This window comes from Ascidiella aspersa, chromosome 1 (genome assembly GCF_963924565.1).
Source record: "Ascidiella aspersa chromosome 1, kaAscAspe10.2, whole genome shotgun sequence".
NCBI classification, from domain to species: domain Eukaryota; kingdom Metazoa; phylum Chordata; class Ascidiacea; order Phlebobranchia; family Ascidiidae; genus Ascidiella; species Ascidiella aspersa.
In genome coordinates this window covers 23,430,916-23,457,613 of record NC_139447.1, presented here as the reverse complement: position 1 = coordinate 23,457,613, position 26,698 = coordinate 23,430,916, and the positions used below count along the sequence as shown (strand labels likewise).

Here is a 26,698-nt window from a genome sequence, read left to right as displayed (position 1 = left end):
TACTTTTGTAACTGGTGCAGGTTTGGCCAATAGTTTGAAGCGGTCCAGCAAGGCAGTTGCATGAGTGCTGAGGATTTTTGTACTGTAATATTTCATTTGATTCCATACCCTTAAAGCGCAGTTAATGAGTTTCATAGTGAACTTTGAAATAACTTGCGTTTCGGGCACAATTTATGTGAAAAATATAGAACTGATTATATGTGAAATGCGCGTTAAATTTCATGTTTCACTAATTTCTTGCGGATGAACAAAATTGTCCATAAAGTATTTTTGCAGTGAAGTAATGTTATCGTTGCCCTTAGGGAAGTTTTTCACACATTTTAGCCATAAAACGAAACAAAGTTAGCATGTTTGCTTAGCTTCAACACCATTGGGAACCTGACAGTCGACAATGGCCCCTTCCACGTAACGAATAAGCCTGAAGACGTACTTCCTCTTTTATTGAGTTGCGAAGTTGAACTGCGTGTACAATAACGACACGAGGCCGATACACTATATTATGATACTAGTCGCAAATCTTTATAGTTCTGCATGCAAGCTAAGTCTAGATGTGATAATCTTCATCGTCAACAGATTAGGAAAAAAACATCCTTAAAGTTTGTTGTTACAAATTTCACCTTCATAGCGGTAGTTGTAAATATTTTAAAATTGAACGACAGTAGCGCCTGAAACAACTTTTAATATTTAACCAAGTTATTTCAATAAGTAAATACATTATTGGCAAGAGTTACTTAACGTTTTATTTTATTAAACGGATATGGACGTAGACAGTTTGATCCGATTACTTTTTTAAAATGCTTAAAATGTTTTTTTTTTTCGGGTTAAATGTAGCTGCTTTTGCTTTAATTATGCAGAACTTTTTCCTCAGTTGTTATATTCCCCCTCGGCCGTTTTTTCTGTCAATGTCCCTTCCTTAAGGTACTTCCCATGACTGGGTGTGTTGCGTTACCCGAACAAACATTGCGGAGCCCTGACGCGTCTTTCTCTAAGAAGTGCGCTCAAAAATGTATTGGGTTATTTCTTGATGTTTGCTATTCAATGGCATATCAGATGACTAGGCTGTTAACCGTTTTCCGTTTTGGCAATTTGGAGTGGCGTCTTTATAATGAACGGAAAAATGACATTCATAGACGTTGGATTATTCTTTCAGCTTAAATTAGGCATTGCTTACTGGTAACTGCACTCCACTCATGGTGCAACAATATTGTGACTATCAGAGGATTAAAAACGTCGGTTTTAAATGCTGCTTCGAGTAAGGGTGAGTATATTTCTGCAACTATTTTTGTAAGAGTTGTAACTAATTAGATTAGATGTCAGCAGGGCAATATGATGCTCAACAGATCTGTTGACCAGTGGTTCCTAACCTGGCCAAGGGTCGCAAAGAGTTACCTGGGTCGCGGTGTGCTATTTACAAAAAATAAATTGACAGACAAAAATATACAGGTTTAAGATGGAAAAAAAAATCGCCCGAACCAATAGTGCTTATGACGTCATAATTATATTTGTGTACACTTAACAGCCTAAGCATAGAGTCACATAGTTTTTTTAAAAATTGCACTAATATTCGCTAAACCAGACCCTGTATTTCTTATGTATTATTCTGGATGTCATTGTTTATATACTTTATTTATACTACGCTGTTATTTTATTGCTTTGATAACTCCTTAGTCTTTAACCCATATTTAGGTCAATTTTAAGTTTTGTTTCAGACTTAGCATTACAAATACTTACCGGTACTTTTTATTTAAGTTACAGGAACCTTAATTTCCATTGTTAAATCATAGTTTCGTCGTGCCTTTTTTTTGGGAAACAAATAGCCGCAAATAACGGAAATGGATACCTTAACCGCAACTAATAATAAATTAATCGTGTATAACACTGAAATAAATCCTGCGTGTTGAAAAATATTGGAACAATTCGCGAAAAATGTTAACGTATTTTCCAAACTGAAATATGATTCTAGTTTATGTATAATACACTAAACTTAGCGGGTCGCGAAAGTCTTACAAACTGTAAAGGGGATCGCGAGAACAAAAAGGTTGGGAACCACTGTAGTTAGACAGAATGACGATATCCTATTATTTCTAATTCGACAATGAATCTTATTTAAAATTTTGGGTCCGCGAAGAAGATGTGTTGTATTAAATAAAAATAAAATAGGCTACGATAAGAAATAAAATGTGGCACATAAAATATGATAGGGTACGCCGCTTTGGGCCAACCACTTAAATCTGTTCCAAATAAAGTGCTATTAAAAATGTAAGCCATTTATGTAGTGTTTTATAACGTTAATAAAAGTAAATGCATTCCTTTTATTATAATAACATCTCCCGGGGCGCCTTCTGTTTTCATCATTTAAAATATCAACAAGTAACTAAGCGTATTGCATGGTTTCTGTAGATCTGCAATCTAATATTTTTCCACAAAAACTTATTTAATTATTTGTTTCCTTTAATGTTGCCATGTTCCAATGTAAACCGTGACGTATAGTTAAAGATACACGTGCGTCGTGCGTCGTGCCAAGAGCCCACTCGGGTTTGGTAAGACCTGCAATACTTTTATAACAATTGAATGATCGTTACGAAATTGTTTTGCGCCTTGAGTGCAGCGCTTGCTTAAAACCTTCCTTTACCGATACACCTTAAACAACTAGGTAAGAAAAAGGGATTCAATTACAGTTTCGCAAGATATTCATTGGGTGATAGCTACATTAAGTTGTTTTATTCCGCCAAGTTTTGTTGTCCACAAACAACTTATATAAAACTAAAAAAGGCCTAAAGAATATCGAACGACTGAAACCTTGGTCACCATATCGCGTAATTCTTTTTACTGAAAATGCCTGCTCTATCTTTACAAAACGCATTTTATTGTTCAGTGTAGACAAAGTTTAAAAAAAAGCAACGACCAGGCAAAATTGCTTTGATGGCCATAACTATATTGGCCATACAATAATTTAATAAAATCAGAAGAACGCTTTCAAGTAAAGCCTCAGTGGAGGCGCCAAGCCGTTTGGTTGTTCATGAAGTCATTCATTCGAATCGATTCAAATGGCAATGTGGCAGTAGCAGGTTTATAGGACAAAGACCAACGACGGAACGCAATACAGATCTTTCGTACAGTAAAGAAAGGTCTGCTCGTAATATGAGAATCCAGCAAGTTGTTTGCCCTGCTCTGGGTCAACAAGCTTTTCACCGAGCTCTTTCGCTATCAATTCTACTACATATTTTTCTTTGTTATTGTACCATATTTTCTCCAAGTCAACATTTAAACATCTGATTTATTACAAAATATATTGGGGTACATTATCCTATAGCAGTGGCTACCAACTTTTTTGTTCTCGCGCCCCTATTTTAGTGGTTAAAAACTTATGCAACCTCCAAATGTTGGTGTGCGTTAGCTTATTTTTTTCGCTTTACAATTTTCAGATTTACGTCAAAAATATGCCCTTGCACGTTTAAACCTGCATAGCGCAAACGTGGCATTTTTAATTTTTGTGAGTCAACACTTTTCCTGAGGTTTTTTTAATTTATTAATTAAATTCAGGCGTATTGGTCATTTTTTCTGTTATGAAATACTCAACGGCGACTCTCTAGACCAGTGGTCCGCAACCTTATTCACTTGCGGTACACCAACAGAGTTAAAAAATGGGGCCTCACACCTACGAAATATTTATGACGATCGAAAATAGACAACACAAGCAATATCCCAGGCTACCCGGAAAAAAATGTGCGATTTACGATTAAACGCGCCGTAGGCGCCGAACATTTGACGTTTTACATTCTTTGACGTTTTACACATCTTCTGATTTTAGGGTTTTACGGTTTTTCCAAAATATCTTAAGACGGCCAAACGGACCCCATAAGACCGAAATTAGAACGACATCAACGTCGGAATAAAACACAGTTCGGAATAAACCACAATATAGGACTAATTCCTATAGTCGTATACTACCGTCTAAATCGGAAAGTCCTACCTGTCGGAATAAGACCTAAATGTCGAATATTACCTAACCTCAAACCCCACCCCTAAAATCACTAACTTTTCGAATAATTTCAACTATTACTTAATCTTTAACCCTACCCATTAACCACCACTAACCCCAAACAGGGGTCAACCCCATGCTAAAACAGCGGCGCCTCAAAGGCTTTGAGGCGCCGTAATCGCCCGCCGAAACCTCGACACCAAAACATCCAATGTCAAACCTTTTAGGCATTATTTTGTCCATTTAGGCCTCTTTAGGTCTTATTCCGACAGGTTTAGGTATTTGTTAGAGAATTTTAGACCTTATTCTATCGTGGTTAGAAAACATTTGGTGTATATTTATACTCCTGTTCTTGAGTTAGTTTGAAATCTCTTTTTAAATTCAACTTCCGGCGATTGAACGTAACACAGTTTTAGTTTTAAATATTAAGGAAAATTTATAAGTTACACATTGATTATGTTATTGCATAGGGTTAAATGCCATCCTTAATGTAATTAAAAAACCAAAGTAAACACCTCCGGACACGTCGCGGCACACCTGACATGGTTTCGGGGCACACCGGTTGCGGAGCACTGCTCTAGAGCAGTGGTTCTTAAACTTTTTGAGACACGCCCCCTTTTACATTTTTAACAAAAATCGTTCCCCACCTTGTTTTAAAATAAAAAAATATTAAGCAGAACAGCAATTTATTTCCAGGTAAGTTGCATTAATGCGAAAGATGTAACTGTTTTTTTGGATACCAAATGTTCAATTCGAGGATTAGTAGCAATAACATATCACTTCGTTTAATGTTTAGTCAAAATTCACACAAAGTTTGTCAATTTCTCGCGCCCCCCTTGTGAACCTCACACGCCCCCCAAGGGGGGCGCGCCCCCCAGTTTAAGAACCACTGCTCTAGAGTCTAGACAACCCCTTGCGACCCCTTGGTTATGCGATTTCCAGGTTGGATACCTCTCGCATTTAGGGCTTAAAAATGCCCTCCTAATGCGATTTACACGTTTTAATTACTGTTACTAACTAGCATATGAACCTTTCAAAATTCATCCGTCATAAATTTCGAGTTCTGATTTCTACGAAAAGGTTGGTGACTCATCTGGAACGATTGCGAAATATGTTGGAAGACCTAGTTTTTCACTACTTAACGTGGCCAAGGTGTATTTTCATAACCTATTGATGCTATGATTTTGTAAAGAAAAATATGTGTTTTTTTAACTGTTTTCCCCTTTTTTATTTCTTTAAAGACGTTATAGTTCTCCTGGCGTTTTAATGCCCTGTCAAACAGATTGTCTTTATCAATAATACTGTGGCTTCAATTTTTTGTTTCATCACAATATCCCGAGTTTATGTGACATATGGTTGCAATTAGGTTTTCAACCTCTTGCTTTTCCCAAAAAGTTTTGTCGTAAGTTTTGTCCCCTTTCAAAATCATTTGCTCTATTTTGTTCCAGTTTTTGCTACATATATTCAGATCGCGGTTTGCTCTACTTTCGGCATTAAAATAAAAAAACGATAAGTATTCACGCTAAGTGAGATAGTGCGAGGAACTTTTAGTGAACAAAATTCATATATCGGGTTGGTTCGTTTTAATACGGGCTTTATGGTTAACAACGCATTGTTTATTATATCAAAAATAGCAAAAGTAACATTACACACGAGTGGTTTAACCTTAAAAACTGCATATATATTTCTATAATCAAGGACCCGAAAACCTCTACCACTGGTAGTCGAAATGTGCGAAAGCTACCAGGTCTCTTACCAATCCAATCCACTGGACCAAGTACCACGTCGATGAACGAAAGGTTAATAATAGTACCAGATAACCAGAATGTACACAACACAAATCACACTTCACCAAAAACGACGGAGCCTGTCATTGACTTGTCGGACAAACAAACTTCGAACTCAGCTTTTGTGAATCAAGCACAATTTGAAACCATAGACAATTGCAACAGGTACGATTATGGAATTGTTTTCTATAAATTTATAAAAATCAGTAAATAAGCTTGCTGAAATGCTGGTTTCCTACTAAATATAGTTTTCAAACAGTATTCCTATGTAGGTTGAATATGCATGGACGCTCCAATGGATTACCGTTAAACAGCAGTCATGCGTTCACCAGTAGCTCCGTCTCCACTAAGATTCCTTCAGAGAACTACAAAGAAATACGCGGTAGTCAAGCATTGCGATCTAGACGCTTGTTAGAGACCCCGGCAAACCAATTTGCACATCAAACCAATGCAAATGGTCAGCAAAATATTGGTTGGGATAGATACAGTTTTAAAAATGGATGGCATTCAACAAAGGTGAACAAATTTTACAGAAAATACCAAGTGTTATTGCTAACCCTAGGGAAAAATAGTGTGCAAATATTTCCGATATTATTTTGTTAAGTGCATATTGCTATGAAAGTTACAAGAAAGACATGAAAACACATTTCTATACTTTTTTAGGCATCCCAACAAAACGTTTGGTGCGACGTTTCCCAACCCGTCGTTAAAATCAACCCTAAAACAGCAAACACGGAAAGGCAAATATTTCAAGGTATGTAGCACATGTGATTGTGATGGTATGCAAAACCGAGTCTAACGAGAGGGACCACCGCTGCGTATGCAACCCACAACCAAACGAACACAATGATCATGAAGTTTATTATATGCTTAATTGCTTTTAGATAAGAAATTACCTTAATATGTTGTATATGTCGCAGATCTAGAATTGCAGAAATTCATTATTTTTTAGTTTTACCAGTGATTGCTTTACCGAGTTTTTCGTAACAGGTACGCGTTTTACCGAAACGAACCGAAAACACTACTACTCGGGGTGACGATGACAATTGTTTGTTTTTTTACCTCTGTTTTTTTAGAAAATAATGCTTTTTTCTGAGTTGCATGTAACAATATATAGTCCATATATTTTTGTCACAATATACATTTGTTGGCCTCCTAGAAAAAAACGTTGTGAAAACAGTGCAAAACTATAAGTTAAACGATCGTTGAAAAGATATTTGTTCGTTTTAGATCACTACTTCGAGACAGAGATCAACACCAGTCAACCCCCACCATACAAGCGTCCCTGTTTATTCGAGCGCAAAGTAAACCCTTCGCGTTCAAAATCCGTAACGCCCGTAACTTCTCATCCACTGTTCAACACAATCAACGCAGTCATAAGGCAAGAAATTCTTAAAGCGTTAGAGACTATTGCTCAATCTGCCACGAAGAATGTGATTCGTGAACTGGAGGCAACAGCTGTAACTGTAACCTCTCAAACCAACTTGCAGCGAAATTTGGATTTCAATGCAAAGAATTGCGGTCAGCAATCGATGGTTAACTGCGACCAAAACGGTAGAAACATTTACTCTAATAATATTATGTCCCAAACTTGCAAATTATATGATTTTTCAATGACGTTCATAGGTCTATAAAAAGTATAAAAAATTAAAAAGAAAATTATTTTAAAATTTGAAGATGTTTTCGAAATTCCGCAAAATATATCCATTTCACCAACTACTCTTCAAAAAAATGGATATTACACTCTTCCAACGGTAGAAACAAACAGTCGGATTAGCCATCGCATTGAAGCTTCGAGGTATTTTATTTAATTTAGGGTGTATTTTGTATAACTGTGATCGGACAATAGATGTCAAAAATCTTCAGAAAACCTTAAAAAATATTAAGTTTATACAGTCAAACGATTTACAATTGGGTCCGATTTTAGGAAATGTCGGCCGACCCCGGAACAAACAGAAGCACTATCACTCGTAACGTGTGTCCCACCGTCTTCCAATCTACCTGGATTATGTCCAGCAACGCAAGAAGAGGCTGTAAATCTCACGAGACCAAGGATAAATATTAGCTCGTTTGATGCACCAGTCGACCTATCCAAAGCCTCCTCCAAACTGCATTTATCTACGCAAAGGTCGTTTTCCGTCCCTAACGGTGAGCCTTCAAAACACTCACACGATGTTTCCAGGTCCATTTTACACTCAACAAGCGGCGTGTCTCCAGTGTCACCTCTGGTGTACAAGCAGATAGGTCCATTGTCGTGCATTGGTGCAGATATTAATCAAACGGAAATACGAACATCGCCTCTGGAGGACTATGTTGATCACAGCCCTTTGGATTCGCAAGACGACTTGGATCGATACAACGCGTACAACCCCGATGGTATGCTCCCTTTTCATTTATCGTAATACATTTGATTGCAGTTCCAGAAGGTGGCAAATTTGGTAAAACAATAACGGGTTTTATAGCAAATTCAATGCAAATCGTATATTTTTATATTTATCAATATATTTTATTCTTTTTATTCTAATGACGGGCATTGCCTTAAGGCCCGTTTACACTACAGCTGCACTGAGCGGAGCTGGGCTGCACTGGGCGTGGAATTGTTTCCACTACAGCTGCAGTGAGCTGCGCTGGGCGTAAAAATCGCGACAAAACGTAACGTTTTTCTATAGCTGCACTGGGCTTGAGTTTAGCAAAGCGTAAAAATCGCTCCAAAGCGTATTTTTTTCCAGCTGCACGAGGCTTCAGTTTAGCAAAGTGTAACTTTAAGCTAGCTGCAGCTGCTGCACGGGGTTAGAGTTTAACAAAGCGTGAAACGCTCGCCACAATAGAATTTAAATGCAAATTACGCCCAGCGCAACTCAGTGCAGCTGTAGTGTAAACGGGCCTTTAATGTTAACAAATCGAGGTTCGTGCTTTGAGGTTAATGGTATTTTTAAGGTCCAACAGTTGAACATCGATGCAAAATTAAATATATTTTATGCATTCCAGTACAATCAGTTAAATCTTCATTTGCCAACACAAACGCAACGACGAGCCAAAACTTGTTTTTCAACAGAGATATTTAATTATAGGTTTTAATTAAAAATACCTCAAGTGTTACACATTTTTATTTCGATTAAGCAGCATAAACATATTGCTTTTACGTCAGTATATAATTACTAAACTATTTATTACACTAAATTCGGTTTCCCCGAATTACGATTCAGATGACATCAGTTACTGTCCAGAGAGCAACGATTCGACGCCAAGCAACATAATATCCTTTTTGAACTTCACGGTGTTGCTTTTGTATGGGTACACAAATCTAGTTCTACACGCCAACCGCACCTGGATACAAATAGAGAACTATAGCTTGTCAGTTTAGAAAACGCTATACTTTTTTCAATCTAAAGTTCAATTTTGGCATGACGGCTTTCCAAACAACGGTCATATGTCAAAAACATTATAAATTCACCCCCGAAAAATCCCCCCGGCGTTATCCTGTTGGCATATATTAAACACGTGAAAAAAATAATTGGTGAAGGGGGTTTATACGTTTATAGTTTGTCTTTGCTGGAAAAACTGTTATTCGAAGCCGCTATACCAGTGGTTCTCAACCAGGGTGCCGCGACGCCCTGGGGTTCTATTTCTAATGCTCAAGGGTGCCGCGAAGTATTTGAGAATTGTTAAGAATCTAATTTTTGCTTAACTCTTAAAACTTTTTGTGTAAGAATAGAGCGGAATAAATCTAATTATTACTTACTAAGTTCTTTAGAGTTGATGTGTGTTGTTCCAGTTCAGTTTATTGTGACATTGTAGTGAATTACCCACGGAAAAATCTTGTAGGGGTGTTGCAATCTGTTAGGGGTGCCACAAGCCATAAAAGGTTGAGAACCACTGCGCTATACTTTCGATGTTATGTGTATGTTCAATAGACAGAAAATATACAAGGGTATTCACAGGTGAGTTCCGCTAAAAAATGTCAACAAAAAACGCGAAAAATGTTTGCAGTTTTATGGATAAAGTTAGCACAGTTTGTGCAGGGGTGGCATGGTGCCCAATACACAACTTAGATCTCTCACAACTGTACCTTATTGTTCTCACTAAACATAGCCAAAATCCGTCGTAAAACGTATCTAATATAGTTCAATACGAGCTTAAAGGCTCGTCAAGTAACTTAAACGCTATAAAAATTAGTACCTCAAACGCTCGCAAAATCGCAAATTCATAAACCTCTACGAGTACGACACATGTGTTTTTAATGTTAAGCATAGTAGCATGAAAGCAGAATTAACACCAAACGTAACATGGAACCAAAATATCACTACTTATTTGATGTTTGGTCGGTTTTCTGTGACTGTCAACAAGTACGCGTTTGTTGAAAGAAACCGTAGAGCTGTAAAGTTACAATATAATTCATTGCTTGGACTTTGTGCAAACTCGTTAGGAATTTTTTTATATATAGATATTATTTTGACTGCACTCTTTAAGACAATATAGTTGTGCATTGCCACGTTACTATTGCCTGTGACAGCTTCAAAAAATAAAATCTATTTTTTATAACACCTTTGAACAGGATATGCCAAAGGCAGATACAAATGCACCTCGTTTATCAATAACACCCCATTGTTTATGGCCGGTGTGTTTCAGTGAAAATGGTGTTACAATGTCTTTATTTTTATTTTTGATGACGATAAGACGTTTTTAAAACGCCTGAATTTGATGCCTTTTATGTATTGCTTAAGGCTTAAGCGGCTGCTTTTGCGTTTGTATTCTCCGGTTTAAAGCCGTAACGCTATACGTTAATGTTATTATTAATCCAAATACAACTGACGTTCAGTTGCCTTATTTTAATTTATGCACGACAAAACAACGTGATAAATTCATACGGTAAAACGCTAACGTAATTTCGTTGGGTTTTGCCTAATTTACTATATGGGAAAGACTACCCTCCTATACAATCACCAATGTTGTAAACATAGCTTTTAGAATGTTACTATAACGTATATATACCTTTTTTACTTTAATGTCATTGTATATCTATCCTTAACACACAATAATACGTCCAAGAGGAAGCCCTAACTCCACAGCATTTGAAAAAGGCCAAGCTGATGTTTTTCTACGCACGCTATCCAAACACCAGGAGTTTAAAATTGTTTTTCTCTGACGTAAAGGTAAGTGCGTTGTCACCTTGTAGCGGTCGGCAACCATAGGTTCGCGAGGAGTTCGTTACCGGTTCCTAGGTCTATATTTTATCGGGTGTCGACCTGTCGTTCTTACTTTTCACATTGCCACTATTTTAAGTTTTCTATAAAGTAACTATGTTATATTATTATGTATTTCAGAAATGACTGCGACAAAAACAAGCTTCAGGTTTTCATTGAATTGAAGTTATAATAAATTTACATTAATTAACATTTGTGATTTTAAAGACCTGTACGTGATACAATTTTAGTACTTTAGATATATCTGTAAGGTGGCTGGACGTTTGTCACGTTGTTCAAGAAATAGCGGAGTTATATTTTTCTAGTTTACTCGGGCAACGACCTCGCAGCTGATCAAGTGGTTCAGCAACTTTCGCGAGTTCTACTACATCCAAGTCGAAAGGTTTGCACGTCAGGCGCTCACGGATGGAATTACTGATGCAAATCAGCTTCAAGTGTCACGTGACAGCGAGGTCTTCCGTGTGCTCAATCTGCATTACAACAAAGGCAATGACTTTGCGGTAAGAAGTGCTTACTTGTATAAGAGATATTCAATGCACCAATAAGCGGCAAGCTAAAAAAAAATGATACAACCAAAGGCGCATTTGGGCCTTCCGACAAAATATAAGCTACCTTTTTTTTAAATATTCTTTTGTAAAACTTAACTTTCGAGATAGCAGTTATTTTGTTTTATTATTAAATAGTTTTAAAGTGGCGCGGAGATTTTACTTTACATCAGGCCTGCACAATATAAAACCCGCACACCTTTTAATTTTTAATTTTGCGCCTTTTAATTCAGCCGGCTTGCGGCCCACGATGTAATGACATTTTTTAGTTTACCTTCTTTATTTAGCATAAGTGCGGACCTGCTTGTATATTGCGGAACCACACATAATTCCTGTATTGATTCTGGAAAACAACAAGAGTACACTCGAGTTGCGTAAAATAGCTAGAACTTTTAATTAACTGTAAGAGTACAATATTTTACTTATAGACCAACTCGGGGGTGAGTGAACTTTTCATCACATTTCAAATTTCGTACTTTAATTTATAGTCGCGTATAGAGTGGATTCATGTAAGTTTTATTAACTTCTATTCGGTTTTAACAGGGCTGCGGAGTCGGTTAAAAATAACCCGAGTCCGAATCCGGCCGAAAAAATATACCCGAGTCCGACCCCCGAGTCCGATTCCGGTCAAAGGTGCGATTTTGTTGAGTCCCGAGTTCGGCCCGGACACTACAGCCTGTATTTCACCAATTTACGTAATTAAAATAACGTGGATATTCAGCAATCCACTTATAGGGGTGTGGTGTAATTCATTCACTCACAATACATGGTTGGAAAATATTCCATCACATAATATTCCACCTTTACAATTTTCATTTGGCGGCCATATCAGTTTTAAAATTTGGTACTGCGCATGCGCATGTCGGACTCGGGACTCGGGTAGTTTTACAAGGTCTTACTCGAGTCCCGAGTCCTACTCCAGCAAAAACAAAGCGATCCCTGTTTTTTAATATGCTTTTTGTATGTTTTAAGAAAATCTATTCAGCCCAAGAGCGCTATATGTATACAATGGCATTTAGCACCGTGTGACTTATGATGACTATGTTCCGAATGCATATTGGTCGGCTTCCATGTACCTAAATGCAAATGGTCGGCAAACTTTATTTCGCGGCCCAAAATAATCTTTGAAGACTAGAGCGATTGGAGGCCCACTATACGTAAAACTACTGCGCCAATAGAGGCGGGTTCAAAGTTTTTGCGTGGGCTTCTAGAACGTCACAAAGTTACGTCATAAAACAATTGATCCTAAAAAAATCTGGGGCGGCATTATTAACACATCTCGCTAAGTTAAGCAAGCTCGCTATCGACGCACGAGCTCTTTAAGTCGGCTTTTGGTATTACGAGCCCACTTCTCGTTACCAAATCTCGCTAAACTCCTCGAATAACGAAAGGCTCAGACCACTCGGTAAAGCCTAATTTATGTTCAGAAAACCTTACTGCTGTAAATAAAATTAAAAATGTATCAATAATAAATGTTTAAAATATAACGCCGACACCTAATGGAAGTCATAACAAACGTTCATAATTAATTTGTGAAGTCCTCATGCCTATTGGCGTGAATATGGTTTTAGACGATCTCTATACTTACACACCATGGACGCCGAGTTTGGGGTGTTTATGGTGGCAAGAGCATCCCTAGTGAAAACTTCCTTAAAACAATGATAAATCGTCATGCAAAATCAAAAACAAAATATGAACATTTTATTAAAAGAAAGGGGAATTTCTTCAAATGGAGGTAATAACATGGTAGTCCAGTGGCCCAGAATCTGCCATGATTCATTTAATGTACAATAAACAAGAGCTTCACAAGTGGAGATAAACTTTATAAAACTTATGTGATTTAGGAACAAAGTAGTTTTGTATATTACCTAATTTATCAGAAATTGGATTTTTGGAGTTTATCATCCGGTGCAACTTGGTACATCAGTATGTCCTTTTGGCTTGGTGCAATTTATTCAAACCGATCAACGAGCGAAGCGCGAAAAACATTTGTACTTACATAGTATACTTGGCTAAAAGTAGCCTATAATTTGGGTGGGCCCATTGCTTGGTAAACCCTATGATGCAATAATCAGCCAAAATAAATCTTATTTAAACCAATTTTGAATATAGTACAACTAATGTATACTGCTATTACTCTTCCCATAACTTTATAATAAAAATATGGCTCGCGGCCCACTTAAAATGGCTGAAAGGTACACAGTTAGCCGACCACTTGCTTAATGCGTCAGGTATCCTTTAAAATTTAAAGTTTTTGTACCGTTTTGGGAGAACTCGTACCGTTTTGAGAAGTACAGGCTTGCTTTATATAATCCGAAGCTTTATTTATTTATTTTCTTTCACTCACTTATTTATTTTCTTCAAGACTAAAATAAAGATTGATGTAAACAAATGTTACTCAGTTTTTGTGCGTGAAATGTAAACGTCTATTTGAAATAGAAGCAAGGGTTGCAGGTATTATATAACACTAATGCAACGAAAATGCTGCAATCTTGTATATGTATTATATTGAGCGGAAACAGGAAACCGTCGTATTAGGCATTCAACTAGGTACAGCTCTTTTAATGTAAGGCTCTATAGTCTAGAATAATTTGATTTAAAAATAATTAATCAGTTTTTCAATTACCGGTAATTGCATTTCTAAGCCTACTGTTTTACCCATTTAATATTTATTTTAAATAACGAAGAATGCAAACTTTCAGTAGCCCAATATTCGTAAATACTTTCTTAATGCGGTTAATGCATCCATGCACGACACATACGTCGAATTAAAGTAGGATGAGTCCCTTGTGAAAGTAGCAACAATATTAGGCCCTGGCCTACATATTGGCAAAGGCGCTAGGTGAAAGTAGCAATTAATAGATTGGAGTCATATATAAAACAAAAATGTGATCCTGGTGCTAAAATATTCTCGGGTTGCCATCGAGTTGTTCCCTAATCACTATTAGGCTACATATTATGTTGGCCCTTCACGTATCGGTGTGCTCATATCTCGCTTTAAACCCGATGATTTAAAAATTACATGTGGCAATTTAGCATGTAACCGAAAGGTAGCCTAATGTAACGTATTTAGTCTAAGTCGTCGAAATACACATCTAAAATGAAACCTTTTAAGGATACAGCCAACACCATTACAATTAAGCGAAGGCGATGGTTGGCCCTAAGAATACGTATTTCCGGCGCCACATCATTCTCGGGGTAGTTTAGTAAATAGGCGTTAACCCAACCGGCTCCAACGTAAATAAAAAAAATATGTTATCGACCGGGATTCACTTACAAACTTAAGCCTTAGATTTTTTACTTATCCCTAAACGTTGCCGTTAATGGGAAACATGTAGCCTAAATTGTTACTTAGCATATGTGTTGGTCAAGTCACACCATTCAACCTGTATGGAAGCGGCATTTAATCGGATGGCGTGTTTTATCGCATTTATCTGCGTAACTTTAAAAATTGGTTACTATTGAAACCGCCGCATATTTGCGAAATCTACCAATATTTTGCGCGGTAACACACTTCAAGAAGAAAAAAAAAAGTTTTTTAAAGTCTCAAGAGGGAAACCTTGAAATTTATTTTTATTAAGGCAATATACTTAATTTGATTTTTATGTCCAACGCTCGTAATTACGCATTTAAAAAAGCTTTGCGCTGTTATACGTTAAGAGTTTTACGATTAGTCGCGCGCGTTCGTGGAGAAGAGAGCACTTTGGCGTCACCGCTCCTTTTGTTAGGCGACGATAGTATTGACCTGTCTGCCTCTTTAAGATTACATGCCAGCGACCGACCGGGCGAGCATGCGCTGACCGTCGACAATCGTCCGGCGGCCAAACTTTGCTATTTATTATAAGTCGTGTGACAATGCCAGCAACGTTCAAAGTACGGCGCCTGTTTTTTGTATACTTTTGTGTACGAATTAAAACAATAAAAACTTACCACACATGAAACACTTATCACATATATAACGCTAACAATAGATATTAAGGCTTTCGCAACCCTTTTTACGACTTGATGGTGACCAGTGGTTATCAATCTATTTTATTATTTGTGCCCCTTTAACCGCTATTCAAAACTCAATATCTCCTATGAAAAATAGAGTAAAACTCTAAATTGCAAGCTATATTAGTACCAAACTTAATGGTCTCCTGACTCACTTTTGCGGACTTCTAAATTAGACCACTAGCGTTTTTAGTTGTCCAAGTTTGATCTATTGTTTAATAAAATTCGCTAATTTGAGCCAATTCGGATAAATAATATTTTTTTTAGCTAATTCAGCCTGATGAAGGTTGACATGAACCATTTAAAAATCTATTCAGCCCAAGAGCGCTATATGTATACAATGGCATTTAGCACCGTGTGACTTATGATGACTATGTTCCGAATGCATATTGGTCGGCTTCCATGTACCTAAATGCAAATGGTCGGCAAACTTTATTTCGCGGCCCAAAATAATCTTTGAAGACTAGAGCGATTGGAGGCCCACTATACGTAAAACTACTGCGCCAATAGAGGCGGGTTCAAAGTTTTTGCGTGGGCTTCTAGAACGTCACAAAGTTACGTCATAAAACAATTGATCCTAAAAAAATCTGGGGCGGCATTATTAACACATCTCGCTAAGTTAAGCAAGCTCGCTATCGACGCACGAGCTCTTTAAGTCGGCTTTTGGTATTACGAGCCCACTTCTCGTTACCAAATCTCGCTAAACTCCTCGAATAACGAAAGGCTCAGACCACTCGGTAAAGCCTAATTTATGTTCAGAAAACCTTACTGCTGTAAATAAAATTAAAAATGTATCAATAATGAATGTTTAAAATATAACGCCGACACCTAATGGAAGTCATAACAAACGTTCATAATTAATTTGTGAAGTCCTCATGCCTATTGGCGTGAATATGGTTTTAGACGATCTCTATACTTACACACCATGGACGCCGAGTTTGGGGTGTTTATGGTGGCAAGAGCATCCCTAGTGAAAACTTCCTTAAAACAATGATAAATCGTCATGCAAAATCAAAAACAAAATATGAACATTTTATTAAAAGAAAGGGGAATTTCTTCAAATGGAGGTAATAACATGGTAGTCCAGTGGCCCAGAATCTGCCATGATTCACTAATTCAGCCTGATGAAGGTTGACATGAACCATTTAAAGCTGATAAAAAAGTAAACTTTAGCTGGGGACAATATTTTATTGAACAAAAAGGACTCAGGTATGACCTCTAGCGGAACGTACAAGTGCTAAATGCATATTGGTCTGTGTGTACCAGTGCTCCAACTTTTCTTTCCTGTTACACCTTAAACAACTTACTAATTGTATACCTCACAGAAGCAATGCACACAAGATCCATTTGTCCACTTGTAATTAACATATATTATGATATAAATAATTGTGATTAAACAAAATTTATTTACAACTTTCATACATATATTAGCAAAATAGCTTTTGAAACGGCAACTAATAGCAACATTTAACTTTACAAGGTACCACATGTGATTTTGAAGTATCAATGCCACAATTGTTTTAAATTTTCGGATACGGCGTGTACTAATCAAACAGCATAACGTCCAATGACATCTTTGCGTTTTTCACAACATGTTGGATTCAAGAGCTGCTGGGAGAATGGCATAAGAAAAAGGCAAATGACATCGCAACATAACGAATGGCATAGCATCTTTAGGATTTAACATATCGAGTAAAACGTTTATTTGACGATTGATGGTAAATACTTAGAATGGAATGATCAATAATTTGCGAATGGAACAGCATCTTATGGATTTTAGCAATATTTCAAATGTAACGACCAACTAACGATCTGAATTGCAATATTTGTAATGGAATGGCTACATTTTAAATTGAACAGCAAAATGGCGAATATAATAACATCCGTAGTATTTTGCAACATTTCCCAAAAAGTGTAGTTTACGATTGTAATGGCAATATTAAGAATTATATGACAATATCAATTATTAAAATAGAATCAAATTGAAACAGAAATAGGGCCAGTACAAAAACATCTTTTTGAATTTAGCAATAGGTCGAATAAAATAGTTACTTTACATTTAAAACAGCAACATAGCGAATAGAATAACATCTTAAAGTATTTTGGAAACATGTCAAATGAAATTGCTACTTTTAGCGATAGAATAACAGTATTTCATATCGAATGGCTAAACTTGACTACCGGACAGCAGCAGCTGAGACTGCTTCGGCGTTTCATACTGCCAAACGCCAGCAATGGTTTGTTTTCAACGATTGTACCACGCATCTTATTAAAGCGATTTTTAAACAGTCGGTCGTGCATTCTCACGTAAAAAGGTTAACAAAGCTTGCGTTAAGTTAGAGCAGGGGTTCTCAACCGGGGGTACTCGTACCCCTTAGGGCAGGGATGTTCAACCTTTTAGCAGAATGGGCCGCATGGCCACTTATGCAAGTAATCTCGACCTTATTTATTAATTATGTGGCCCGAAAAAAAAAATTTTTTTTTTGGACACATGTTGTTTTTGTCCGAATTATTATGTGGCCCGAAAAAAAAAAATTTTTTTTTGGACACATGTTGTTTTTATCCGAATTATTTTTTTTTTTTTCAGTCACTTTTTTATGGCTCACTTTTGACAAGGAAAAAAACATAGTTGGAACATGAAATTTTCACAACTGTTAAATACCCTCCCAAAGTTGTTTCTAATATAAAAAAAAATTGCCTAGGTTCTAAGGGGTGGTTTTTAGGGGGGTAAAACTGTCATTTTTTGTCAATTTTGGTTTTCAGCACTTTTCAGAGATGAACAAATGTAAAAAAAATCTGATATATTTATGGATGTTGGATACATGACATATACAATGCTAAGTAACAAAATTTTAAACATTAGCCCTGAACTGTTTATCCAGGGGGTCAAAATGCACAACACTTTAGGAAATTTCAATGATATATTTACACTAGAAGGAAATGACATAAAAATCTGAAAATTTCACAAATGTTAGAGAATCATTTAAAGCTGATGTTAAAATAAACATTTTACCTCTTGAAAATAGAGGAGTATTTTAGGGGGGCAAAATTAAAATTCGGCCATTTTTTTGTTTAGAGGTGTCTAAAAAACTAAAGAAAACATTGTTAAATAGTTTTCAATTATAAAGACAAATCATAAGTTGCTTCACAGCAAAATTTTGACCTTCAACTCAAAATAATTAACCCATGGGGTAAAATAATTAACCAAAAATATAGAAATTAAAGTGATTTTTTGATGGAAAAAAAATTGCAAACAAAGTGGTGTACACTGCCTGGCAGATTTTTTATTTAGACTTGCGGCGGTAAAATATGTTGTTTTGTAAGAGCAATAAGTTAATTCACTAAGACGAGACACTTTGCACAATAGATGTTGCACGCACTGGACAAAAAAAGCACAGCAGGGAGCCAGCCGCTTCGCGACCAGAATAAGGCAAGCGATATGAACAAATTCTGTATTGAAGGTTTTCTGCCGCTAGATTAGAGTAGATAGCTGTAAAGAACTAAATCGAACACATCACACTGTTGATTTTTGTCCCCAATTAGAGGCGTACAGGGGGGCAAGAAAAAATTGTCAAATATTTTTATATTATAAAGACAAGTTATAGGTTTGCTTCGCAGCCAAATTTATATTAAGACCACTGGCAATCAATCTTGTAAAAGTGCACCATGTCCAACCTATAACACGCAACTTCGGGCCACATCCGCTTTTGCCTGCTAAAGCACCGAAACTGGAAGCACAACATTGGGAGTATATGGACACTGACAAATAAGACCCGTTGAAAGAATATAGAATAACCAAGGAATAACACCCTGGTAAAGTATAGTGGAACTGCGCTATACCCCCCCTGGTATAATATAGTAGAACCGCGCTATAACCCCCTAGCAAAATATACAAAAACCGCACACCCTGTCTAGTTACTTTTATTATGGCAAAGCGCGAAAATTTGAGTTTTTACATGTTTGGGCTGATACATTTCCTTAAAACATTCTGGAAAAATACACATTTAGAAAAACACACATCTTGCTTAGCAATGGTATGTGCACAAAGTGTTCAATGGATGTTGAAATGCGACATTAGACTCGATTATAGTCTCAGAAAAAACATAAGATTAGGCCTACATCAAATACTGCGCGTTCTACACGTTTTGATGATAGTCGAAACAATTATTTTTAATAAAGGCTACTGAAAGGGATAATAAGTGGTGGGCCGCACGTAAATATCAGGCGGGGCGCAATGCGGCCCGCGGGCCGCAGGTTGGACATCCCTGCCTTAGGGGTACGAGATTGGACATCAAGGGGTACGAAGATCCTTGGGCCACAGAGGAGCTTTTCAAGCAGATTTTCCAGTACAGTTTTATTTTGGAATTGTAAATGAAGTTAGGCCAATACGGTCTTTGCTTTGAAAAAAAAAAGGCAATTATCTACAGATAATTGTTGTTATTTAGTAAGAAACCTCATTGTGTCATCACAATTCGTGTTTTAAGTGCGCCGACCAACTTTAAGAGATTGAGAACTGATTGTGAATTTACTTGCTACCAGCAATCAACTTGAGGCACAGAAATCGGCTGTGCCTCAGGAGTTATTGACAGAACAATTTACGAAACAAGTATAGACATGAAAAACTTTTCATATAAGACATCTTAATTTTCCTTGAGTAAAATCGAAAAAAAATCAAGATATAAAGAAATGTAATTTAGCAATATATATCCGAAAAATTCCATCAGAATTTTTTGTGGGGGAACGAAGATTGCTCCGGCCTGACTGGGTACGAGCAGCAAAAAAGGTTGGGAACCCCTGAGTTAGAGTGACAATCTACTACGTCACAGAGCAGCGTGTTGATTTTAAGAGGCTTGGCAGTTTGTAACCTTGCCTGTAAGAGTGTATATCTATCACTAAAACCAAAAATATAATGTCAAATATTACAAAAAAATTTGCTACACGCTTAAGAATCTCAAGGGGCACACTAGTGTGCAGCGCCACACAGTATATATAACAATGACCGGCTTAAGGCAGGGGTGACCAAACTACGTCACGCGATCCAGATCCAGACGGCCGCCGGCGCGAGTCAATTATTCCGGCCCACAGCATATTTTTTTAAATGAAGATGAAGGGCAGTTAAAATGTTGTCCAATGCAATTCAAAACTAAATTTTGATAAAATTTTAAACTGTATGACAATTTATTGAGGCCCGCTACATTTTTTGTTGTACATAGTTTCTTTCCTTCGCTGAACGGTAATTAAGTTAGTAAAGTCCGACAAAAAATGTGATTTAATCGACCGACAGTCGTAAATCCTAAAAGTATCCGGCCCCCTATGGCCAAGACTTACAGTTATCTGGCCCTTCATGAAAAAAGTTTGGTGTCCCAGCCTAAGGCGTCACTTCTCATGAATGAAAAGTTTTTGCCAATTTTGATAGGCTGCATTTTGCGCAGAGAAAAATAGTTGTTTTTCAATTGTATGTATAATTGCAATTGTATTGTATGACGTAATTCCTATTATGTAGGATGCCAACCCTAAATCCTGTATCCGCCCCGAGTTATCAGTATAGTGTGGTTATATTTCGGTCTAAGGCTAAGCAGATGGTAACCCTGCATAGGGTTAGATTATTTTTTTACTTAAAAATAAGAAATTTTGACCTAAAAAATTAAAATTTTGAACAAAAAATAATTTATTTTTGGCAAATTTTGACATGTTAGAAATACATTGATTTGAATAAACTATTGTTGTTACTGGATTAGTGTCTTTGCGTCGTCAACCACACGTTTTTGATGTTTTACTGATTACAAGTCGAACACCAGTTCAGTTATTTTTGCGGGTTAATGCAAAACTCATGAAAAAAACTTAGTTGATATTTTTGTCATTCGCAAAGACAAACTACTATAAAAAAACGTGGTCTAAATGGTTGAAATGCAACGTAAAATAATTGCTGAAAATTAACAAAGACCAAGTTATCGAAATAGGAAATGGGATAATTGAAAATCACAAGTGAAAAAATACAACAAATACTGTTTAATACATTTGTCCAAATGAGAGAGGCCTCGGTGGTTAATTCTGCTTGCGTATACTGTATATTGCTCTAATAAAGATATAATACATTTAAATTGTCGTTGAATATAACTTACAACTAAATTTTTTTCATAAAATTGAACGATAAAATTAAAAAAAAACTGAACGATAATTTTAAAAGCTGACTTTATTTTATTTTATTTTGTAAACGATTTCATGTGCATTCGATTCCGACTTGAAATAATTGTGGCAAATTTTAACCAAATGCTTTAGTTCAGTGCTTCTTAAACTTTTTTAGTTTTGTTAACCCCTAGCATCTATCTCCAGATTTTATTAACCCTTGTCTCATGATATGATAAAACTATCTTGTCTATATATAACAGCACAGAATGAACACCCGGAATATCCGCCCTGCTCGCAAGTTGTCATTTATTTCTGACGGTTCACCCTTATTCACCCCTTTTGGTTGGTTCACCCCTGCAAAAATTGTATTCACCCTGGGGTGAACCATTCACCTGATTAAGAAACACTGCTTTAGTTAACAATAGTGAAACAATAAAGTTTTGTGTAAACTTTGCTCGTGCGGTCTACAAACAGACAAGCACCATAAAATTAGTTCATATAACAACTTAACCTACACTCAATAAATATGCTGTTGCTACCAGGCATAGTATATTTAAAAACCAGAGGAAACTGTTTTAAATATTAACCTACACTCAGTTGTGCAGTTAGGCAAACTTGCAGCTAAAACAAAGAAGCAGTATACATAACACCGCAAGATGTGTTATTGCTAATAGTTATTTTAATTTAGAGCTACAGTGCCATAAAGTAAACTACTCACGACAGTTTTGTTCTGAGTGGAATCACTTAAAGCGGGCTTAACATACTTGTGTCAAAGTATAGGTTCACTAAAAAGTTAATCAAGAGATTTTCCACAAAATTCAAAATGGTAATGCCCTTTCTTTCCATAAAACGCAAAACATGAAAAAAATAGTTCTTGGCTATATATAAAACACTACTACCACAATGCAAAGTATGAAAGAAGTTTATTGAGTTTGCCGTGGCACACTCGTTTGTTTTTTTGACAATTTTTTTGGTAATAAAATTGAACAAAATCTAATTGCAATCAAAAGCGAACATCTACGAACTTTATAGAATGCTTTTCTGATTATTTAACTAACTACTTTGGGATTTAGCCACCATTATTATTTGGGGGTCTTTGCACATGTAATTTTGAATTGTAAAGATTGGTATGTTAAATACAGATTAATGACCATAGCAATTCAGGATATAAGCGATATGTCAGGTTTGTCGCTCGTTGGTTAATTGAGTTCACTAGCGCGCTGATGACAAATCTGGTGTCAAACACGCTAGCTCCATAACGTTTGTAAATTGGCCAATATTTTTTTTTTATTCACCACGATCACTTGATGCAATATATCTGTTAATAAAGATAGATGTTTACCGCTGTATATAAATATCTAAATAATGTATTGATTGAGAGTTACTTTATGGCGTCACTCTTCTAGCAAAATAAAATAATTACAACCAAAAAATATATTGACATGAACTGCTTCGTTAAAAAAGTATAGGTAATTTGCCCTTGAAGTAAAACTTGCCCTTTAAGTGCATGAATAGCGGTCAACATGGAATATCGATAACTTAATCTACCTCTAAAACAATAAATTATTAGTTATCTGGACAACGTTTTTTGATAGGAAGGCTATATGATACTTTTAATATTGTTGGCGGCATCGGTGCCATATCCTGGAAGTAATTATGCCAATATTTTATATATGTTTCGCCACCTCACAGCCTTAGCTATCGAAGACATTTCTGTTTTCCCAAACACAATCTTGAGTGCTCACTGTCCAACGCTACTATTCCATTGTAGTAATTTTCAAACCATCATTTATTACCGCATACTTGGTGCAAATTTTCCCACGATCTACGTATACTAGGTTACAAAGATGACAATCCAGCTGTTCGTTTGCCTTTGGTCGTTTTAATATAGCTGCTTAAACATGAACAATATTATTGCAAATATTATTTGGACATTTTTTAAAATTTAAATCTTCTATCGTACGTAACACTATCGGAAATATTGTTAAAATTGAAAGCGAAACCAATCTTAAAAACACATTAAAATCCCAATGGCAATTGGTTGTGGGAAGATGAGCCTCAATCGAGTGCTGTTAAACACGCGCCTATTACTGGCTGAAGCTCCTTGATCATAAATTATCGTTACTGTCAGTCTGGCATCAATTCCTTCCACTTTCGTCGTTTGGCTTGATGCTCTACCGTCGACCCGTAACTGGAGCGGTATCGCAGGCATCATGCATCTGACGCGACCTCGTGCAGCGCTGATTCATGGCCTCACGTGACCTCTCGGGTTTCTTCTCCCGGCCTTTTCGCAATAAAACTTGTGGAAGGCGCACAAGCAGATTTTCCTGTCAACGAGTCGACCTTTTGTAACCCAACGTTTGTTTGGATGAATTTAGGTGGATTGTTTCTCGTCATTGAACGCAAAATATAAATATTCTTTTCAACATTTCATTATCTAAATAAAAATAAATGAGAAATTAAAGTTTAAATTTTCCTAGGTGCCTAGCGGTTTTGATGAGACTGCTCGAATTACGTTGTGCGAGTTTTTCGCCGCGATTCAAGCTGGAAAGGACAGAGGCCCTTCATGGAAAAAGGCGATTTACAAAGTGATTGCTAAGCTTGATCAAGAAGTGCCTCCGTTCTTCAAGGCTCCAACAATGTAAAACTATTACTTCAATAAACTGTTTTACTTTTTTGACAATCTATTTAGACCCAATATACAAATTGACTAGAAATTCCGTACTGCGGCCATCGACATACATTCTTGGTTTAATACTTTGACTTTATACAGACTTGATTATGTATTGCATGATATCAATATTATAGATATTGGTAGGAGCGTTCCTGTAAAGGGTGTATTTTATACAGTGGCCAGTTGGTTTCATTTTTCCTATCTCGGCGATAACCCGTATTTGTCGAATTGTATGCACGCACGTTACACAAGTGTCATTAACATCTCGTTGTTGCGGTACAAATTTGATTTGTGCGGGTCTAATGTAGTATAATTTGCCTTTAAAATGTTTTTTTTCAGGGGCTGTAGCCTATAGATATGTACGTGTTTATCTCCTATATATGTCTAAGGTCGTATAAGACCATAGGTTCTTGTTTTTATGTTTATGATATACAATACCAATAATTGAATTGTTCGTATTGACTGACTCTAAATTCATTTTATTCTTAGCGATACAATCGCAGTCTATCAATGGACTTTAAAATGAATAGTTTACATTTCTTTTTGATCTATGTAGAATGTTACAAATGGTGCATAACATGCAACTTATATCTGATTTAAAATGCGATCAAATCGTGTGCTATACTGCATAAAATTGTTATTTAAGAGCTAAATTCTATGCCAAAGTTTGTGAATTTACCTGACTGTTTTGTAAATATTTAATCTGTTTATGCATGTCTGTTTGTTGCACTGAGTATTTAATACAAAGAAGATCTTTTTCTCAAAGAATTTTGAAAAAGTAGATTCAAATGTATTGTTTATTTTAAATATTGTTTATAAATATTATTTTCAGAATTTAACTAGCCTGTAATGAGTTCAAACTGATAAACTCAGCTTCTGATTACATCGACATAAGGTAACCTTTAAACAGAATGCAGCACGACGAGGTGCGAATAGTGGTTCCAAACTTGCTTTTTCTTTTAGTATAAAAGCTTTTAGTTGTTTTGTTAGGTAGGTTTGCAACCAACTTGTGAACAGTGATGTAAAGGTTTGAAAAATCAAATCACAACTATAACCAGCTAAAAACTCATCTAGAATTTTTGAAATATTTTAACTTGGTTCAGCCGTAAAAACACAGGGTATATATTTGCATACAAAACATTGGCCACTAGAAACGCTAACAAGCGAGGAGATCGAGTCCACAATATAGAAATAGACAATACTGTGGCATTCAGTCTATGACTCACCTGTATTATCAAATGGGATCCTCGGTTCCAAATCGATTCACCTGTACATGTGCAGGCTATGTATTGCGCTGCCAATGCTTTGCTTACAAATAAACCCTTGCTGGTCGATTTATTTTTTTGAACATTCGGTATTCTCATGGTATGGATCCGTTTTCATTAGTCCACGCGACCTTTATTAGTGGGGGATTAAACTACATTAAGTTGATGATAAGGAGTAACGTTTAATGAGTTTGTAGAAGGATCACTATCAGTATGCAGAAGACAGCGGTGCGAAGACTGTTTGTCGACTTGTTCTATTGTCGGACTGCGCAGCTTAACGTGAAAAACACAGAAAAATGTTTTTTTTTAACAAAATGGAAATATTTACAAATAAACCTGTTGCAAGAAAGCCCTCACCGGTATTGGATATCCAAGGTAAAACGGCCCGAATGTGTGAAGCCTATTACCACTGGGCAGGCTTGAGACATTTTATTGTTTAGGGTGTTTACCACACTTTTACTCTTTCATGTAACTTTATAACTAACACAGAACTCTCAGAATTGGCTTTATGGCAAATGACCGAAGAAAGTTGGAACACAAACAGATTAGGAAAGCTTTGTATATTTGTTTAGTGTAATTTAATTAAACCAGTGATCGGTAAACTGTGGGCTGCGGCCAGAATTTGGGCTGTTTAACCAATTTTAGTGTGCCGCGTGATCCTAGCGAACATCCATTGTACTGAACGATGGTGTCGCCAATCTTGACTCATGGTGACAGTATCTTGACTCATAGTGACAGTACAAGGCCTTCAGGCCATAAACCCCTGAAGTACATTTTTAGTCAAGTTTAATTATTATGAAAACAATAATTTATTTTAATTCACCCTAAAACGATATGTATTCTATGGCATCTTGTGACTCATAAACTGGACAGTCCAATTTCTGTTAAAAAATATTATACATGCAGATTAGTCTATAATACCAAAGTATTGAGATCAACGATGTAATAAAGTCGAATACACAGTAATATCCATGAAACAACAGGATCTAAATCGTCGGAATAAGTCCTAGATTTATTAGTATAATGCCTAAATAACCAAAATAACGCCTAAAAAAGGGGTATGGTTTGAACGGCGCTGTTTTGGTGCCGGATTTGTTGCCCCTGTTTGGGGTGTAGGAA

The 26,698-nt window shown here is 36.4% G+C and overlaps 1 protein-coding gene across 1 annotated transcript; it reads left to right on the top strand.

Annotated features, from left to right (window-relative positions):
- The first annotated feature begins 1,116 nt into the window (after positions 1–1,116).
- LOC146168357 (uncharacterized) lies at positions 1,117–25,097 on the top strand. The gene is made up of 11 exons (XM_083389176.1): positions 1,117–1,258; positions 5,681–5,934; positions 6,042–6,285; positions 6,433–6,523; positions 7,000–7,323; positions 7,447–7,567; positions 7,697–8,145; positions 8,976–9,025; positions 10,812–10,922; positions 11,279–11,473; positions 24,121–25,097. Exons 1-11 carry the CDS (start codon positions 1,241–1,243, stop codon positions 24,283–24,285), a joined length of 2,022 nt encoding a protein of 673 aa, XP_083245302.1. The 5' UTR covers positions 1,117–1,240; the 3' UTR covers positions 24,286–25,097.
- The last annotated feature ends 1,601 nt before the right edge of the window (positions 25,098–26,698 follow it).